The following is a 5,823-nucleotide window of genomic DNA, read 5'->3' as shown; positions in this document are numbered from 1 at the left end:
CAGCATGTAAATAAATATTTGGATGCTTTTCTACAAAGAGGGTTTGTGTTGTACTGAACCACGGCAACATTCAGCCAACGGAAACAAGGTGAGGCAAATACTCTTCAGCACCTTCCTGAACAAATTGTAAAAATGGACTCACAGGAGCCTCGGTCATGTTCAAATCAAGCTAAGGATCAAATTTAAGAGCAAAATGCGAGTAGAGCATTTTACATATAGATATGATTGTTTCGGCATGATTACATTGTCTATGTATACCTAATGTTGAGTTGAGTCAGTAAGAAGGTCCAAATGCTATCTGATTTTGAGTTGTTATGCATTATGCAGCCCCAAGACAAAAGTGAGCGACTTTCCATTAAAGTAGACCACTCGGAGAACAGAGTGACTCATCTGCCCGCCTCCAACACAGACCTGTCCGGCAGGCTGGTTCATAGCGAAGAGGAGACGCTGAAGGTAAAGTAATCATTATTTTTTCCTGTGACTTTTGTTAAATACACCCATAACCAGAAAGATCTATTTCTTTCCTGGCCAGATCTCGAAGGAGCTTGTGGAGGAGCTTCTCCGAATAAACAAGATGAAATCCCAGTTTGAAGAGGAGAAAAAAATAAGGTGAAGCTTTACCTTCAATTACCACTAATGCATTATTGATTGGATTTGAACATTTAAACAAAACGAGAGACAAGGAAACACTAATTTTTCATGTAAAAAAAACCAAACAGAAAATCGGTTGATATAGATATTCTGCTTCCAGGTCGCTACAAATGATAATGAATAACAAGATGATAATAATTAGGATAGTACCGATACCAGTACTGATTCTGAGCTCTGTGTACTCATATTCTGATTAAAAAAAAATGCTCCGACACTACCGCAGCGATACCACTTTACCAGCCTGATAACTTCAGAGCAGGTGGAGTAGGATCCGTGTCAGCCGTGTGGCGATGCTTTAAGGTAAACGCGGATGACAACACTTTGTTAGCTGACTGCACATTATTATCTGCAAAAGGGTTGATGAACAGGTGACTGCGGAGGCAGCCGCTGCGGGCCGGCCGGCAAGCACCAAGTTTCTTGAGTATCACTTCAGTTGTCTTGTCACAGTTTTCTTTGTGGTATTCTTGAGAAGCGGTCTTGGCTTGAGATATAAGAGCCGTGACTTACGAGTGTTTTGAGATGCAAAGCGTGTTCACTGAACAAATTAAACGTGTGTCTCGAGGCACCACTGCATTACTTTGTACTCACTTTATTTTGTAGGAACACATAGGCAACTATGTGCTCCTTTTCCATAGTGCCCCTAGTGTTCAGACTGAGAACAGTGAAATGTATGACAAGACTTAGAGAAACATGCACGTGGAAGTTAACATTTCAGAAATGACAAGTTGTTACTCTAAAAAGTGTTACAATTCAGTGAAGTGTTCAGGAAAGGGTTTTGTTTTACTGAGCAATATTTGATTCAAATGAAACACATTTTCATCAGAATTGTAATGGCATTATCATGTAATACTTATACTCGGTGAATACGCAAATGTAAGTACTTGTACATGTATTCGGCCTGACAAAATGTCGTATCTGTGCATCCCTAACTTTCTGTTAGTAGTGTATGTGCCTTAGCTCAATACAGGTTGGAATACACTGATTTATGATGTTCGTGTACTTTACCTTCTCTGATTCTTCCCTCCTACTTTTAGATATTGAGCCAAACAGGTGCGATAACAGAACTTGTGACCGAGCGAGATAACTTACTCAGTCAGCTCCAATCAGAGAAGAGCGACCAAGAGTATGCCTTGCTCAAGAAGATCTACTTGGCTCTGGCTGAGGCCCACCACAAAGAGCTTGGCCAAAGCAAGGAGCTGAGTGCAGAGCTGCTGGCCCAAGGACGCCTTGCGCAGCCAGCTGGCCGAGCCGCACCAGAAGGCTCGGGACACCTCGGACGAATCTTCGCAGTGCGCTGGATCGAGTGAGGGCCCTCATCGGCAGCTTGTTGCAGAGCCGTGTCAAGGTGAGGTGTCGGCCTACTCGTGATGCTTTTTATGAATTCGGGAAATTTGAGGAATGACTGACACTCTCATTCTAACGGCATGAAGACCTCGCAGCTTTGAACAAGGAGCAAAAAAGCATGGGAAACAGTCTACGTGCCTTGAAAGCTTCTTCGTCATGTACCTCCTCCCGATGCATTTCTCAACCCATTCAAACCAACACAATTTACAAATGTTGACAAAATTCAGGACAATCGGGTTTGTGTTTTTCATATTCCAAAAATTCCCCATATTTGCCATGACAACATTTACCAATCAATGCACACATTTCCACGCCCCTTTCCCATTTCTCAAGAGATTTCCCACAATTTCACAGTTTCACAAGAAAAAAATAAATTGAAGTGAATGAAACATTCGAGTTCAGCTTTCAAACCATTTTATTCACACTTCTAAAAATTCACAAAATTCAGGCTACTATTCCAAATATTCCCAGTTTTCATACAGTTCCACATTATGGAAATAAAATTTCCAAATTGAGAGATATTTCACATTTTTACGTCTTCGTTCCACATTTCTAAACCGATGCAATCCATTCGAACTCGAAACAGTTCATCCAGTCCAGGACATATACAGAACTACATATGACATTCTCCAAATTCCACATTTTTTTACAATCAAATTCCCAAATCAAAGTCCCTATGAAATGAAAATAAATGTCTTTTACATTTGACACACCACAGAGAAGACTATATAAAATGAGGCTTCAAAAATGTGAAGCAGTTTTCGCTCAAATTATTTTTTAATGCTAGAATCTGTCGACACAATTGAGTACCACATGGTTCTCAGTCTTTGCACATTTCCCCCGAAATGATATTCAAACACGTCTAATGTGTTTAGAAACAAATCTGTGAATGCAGGCTCTTTAAGAGATTACAGAGAGTACCTCCTGCTTCTACATTTCCCACCAATTCCAACCGTTTCAACTTTACGTCTCGCATTCTTTACACTTTACATTTCAACAATGAAATCAATTCCACAGCATTTCAGTTCAGCATCAACTCTTTCACATTCTTTCCGCATTTACACTCCATTTCTCCAGAAATTACATTCTCTAGTTGTTACTTGAAGTTGTCTCACCCCCGTTGTTGTTGTTCCCCGCAGCTCCTCGGAAACCAAGAGGAGATGAAAGACATGCTGGAGGACTTGAAAGTGCAGCTATGAGGAGGAGCAGAGGATACTCAAGGAGAAGATGTGAGGAATGGTTTGGATTATCATTCTAAAAACAGAACACGCTGGTGTGCATCCCACATGCGCATCTGCTCTTTGATTTGATTTTCTTTTGTGGTCTCTTGACTTCCTCTTGTTACGTGGTTTGCGGTTACTTTTCTCATGTGGTTGGAACCAACGTTTGGCCATCAGTGAGGCGATGGGAAAAGAGCAGCATGTCCGAAACAGCCAGCAGAAACCATCTGAGCAGACGATGGTGAGCACGAACTGTCGAGATCATAGTAAAGCTATCGTTGAAAAAAAAAACCCAAATAATTTATTCCTTTTGCCTGTCAGGATATAACAAAACAAAAAAGAAACGTGGAAAAGTGAAGCGTTGTGAATGCTTTCTGGATGCACTGTACTAAATAAAGCTTATTCCACTCCTAAGACATGCTCGTGCTGTCGGAGTCAACTGAAGGAGTTCGAAGAGGCTGCAGCTGCAAGTCAAAGAGCTTCACGAGCAATATCGCGCCAGGCTGGTGTGCTATTTAAAGGACATAACTGTGAGTAGCTGCACAAACACACACAGATGGATGTTCAAAATATGTGACATCACCGATACTTGAATTGCGCCTTCAGGTGTATATCGGCGGCGTCGGGGGAGGCAAAACGCTGTCTGAGGGGAAACAAGTTGAGGGTCTTTGTGGACAACATGTTGCGAGATGTCCGTGCCTCCTACAGGGCCCGCGAGGAGCAGCTTGCCACTGCCGCTCGGGTTTACAAAAAGGGACTGCAGAGGACCACCAAGACCCATCACGCCTTAATATGTGCATATATGTCCACAGCTATTATATACCTATCTATTTCTTTTGCAACAAGTAGACGTGTGTTTTCAGTTTTTATTGAGAATCCAGATGAGCGTTGTTGCTTTAAAAAGTTAAGAAATGGCATTTTATTCGGCCATAGCTATTTTCGGTAATGTATTGTTAGTTCAATCTCTACCCGACCATCTAGGGATCAGAGGGAGCAGATTTTGGCCAAACCGGACAAGGGTCTGGAGCCTGGACCCACAGAAACCCATTTCGACCTCGAGCCCACTGAGCCAAGAGAAGAACTGGACAGGTTTCTCCAGCAAATTGAGGAGGATAAGTCAAAAATGGAGGGTCAGCAACATGTGGCTCGAGACCAGGTACCTTGACCTTTGTGTTTTTCAAGTTACAAGCAGTTCCTTGGTCGATTTCAGCTTTGTCTTGCCAGCCAAAATGAGTAAAGTGAAAAGAATGGTCCATTTAAGGTACTTGTAATTCCCTGGCATGTGAGCAAGGACATCCAAAATCGCTGATGCACTTTCAGCCATTTATTGAACGGGACAAACGGTCAAACTCACGAATACACAAATATGTGAACTCTCGCAACGAGCTGCTGTGGGCCACAACTCACGCCTAGACCCTCACACGCAGACTAACCAGCCAAGCGCACTCCAGCTCCTAACGTTACTCACTTGGCCACGACCCTTAAAGGCACACATCCAACACGCAAATACTACATTACGTACAGTAGTTACACTTATTAAAATCAAAAATCATTCTCTTTTATTGTTTTTTATTATGTTTGGATGCAATACAGTGCCAAATAGTCATGGAATGAACTAAACATGTAAGTGAAATTGTAGTTCAAAACAGGAAATGGATTGCTCTGTTTTGTTTTGTCTGCTGGAATGTTTGCATTGCACACTTTCCCCTTATTAAGCGAACCTACGAACCTGTCTTAACTTTTTTTCTCCCAGGTGGCAGTCGTCAAAACGCCAACTCGTTCGACCCACTATGAGTGAGTGTCACTTTTCTGTATTTTGATATGTGACGAAAGTCATCAACTGTTCACGAAAACTGAACCTTCAGCAGGATGCCAAAACTGGAGGAGATATTACAAGAATCCCGGTCGGTCATCAGGAAACAGCTGAAGGAGATAACAGACTCCACGCTGCTATGTGAAACTTTATCAGCTCTGTGAATCCTCCATGCACAAAACTTTTACCACTTTATACCGAATGGCTCTTATAGATACATAACCTTGCATATAATAAGGATTTGTATTTATTTATTTATCTTTAACATTTGTTACAGGGAAGCTATGACAAGGAGCAAAAGTTAATCACCAGAGCAACAGTTGCAGAAGCACAGGTGTCCCAGTTGCAGGGCTATATAGACAAGCATCTTGACAGGTCAGAAGGTCACACCATGATCATTTAGCATTCACTTTTTGAGAAAATAATGAGTGACACATTTTACCCGCAGGTATAAACAGGAAATTGCACATCTCCATCAGCTGCGTGGTAAAAAGGAGGCTCCGGGCACACAGAACAATTATTAATTCACCATGATTTCATTAATTCACCATGTTTTTCCAGATAGAGTTTTTTTTCGCAGAAAAACAGTTATTAGCACTTAGGTAACTTTCTTTTTTTTTAAGTCAAAAAAAAAAAGAAAATCCTAGTCTTTTGAGCATAGTGTTTTTTTATTCCAAGAAAAAAGGATTGATTTCGTTCCCCTAAAAAAATTTTAAGTTGTATGACATTAAATCGTTATATTTTTAGAAATATTTTTCTTTTTTTCCCCAAAGTTTTGTCCTACAAATTCAGTGC

At 41.2% G+C, this 5,823-nt stretch overlaps 1 protein-coding gene across 1 annotated transcript; it reads left to right on the top strand.

The window, feature by feature from the left end:
- Nucleotides 1-321: 321 nt before the first annotated feature.
- On the top strand, nucleotides 322-5,814 carry ccdc78 (coiled-coil domain containing 78). Its single transcript, XM_061664020.1, is given in 16 exon segments — nucleotides 322-453; nucleotides 533-609; nucleotides 1,609-1,618; nucleotides 1,686-1,954; nucleotides 2,891-2,912; nucleotides 3,135-3,185; nucleotides 3,187-3,224; nucleotides 3,393-3,456; nucleotides 3,631-3,662; nucleotides 3,664-3,777; nucleotides 3,864-4,019; nucleotides 4,197-4,371; nucleotides 4,969-5,009; nucleotides 5,081-5,158; nucleotides 5,296-5,403; nucleotides 5,477-5,814. Coding segments are annotated over 16 exon segments (1,443 nt in total). The 3' UTR covers nucleotides 5,553-5,814.
- Nucleotides 5,815-5,823: the final 9 nt, after the last annotated feature.

This window comes from Phycodurus eques, chromosome 19 (assembly GCF_024500275.1).
Source record: "Phycodurus eques isolate BA_2022a chromosome 19, UOR_Pequ_1.1, whole genome shotgun sequence".
Taxonomy (NCBI): domain Eukaryota; kingdom Metazoa; phylum Chordata; class Actinopteri; order Syngnathiformes; family Syngnathidae; genus Phycodurus; species Phycodurus eques.
The sequence above is the reverse complement of the archived record's forward strand: the minus strand, read 5'-3'. Positions and strand labels throughout refer to the sequence as shown.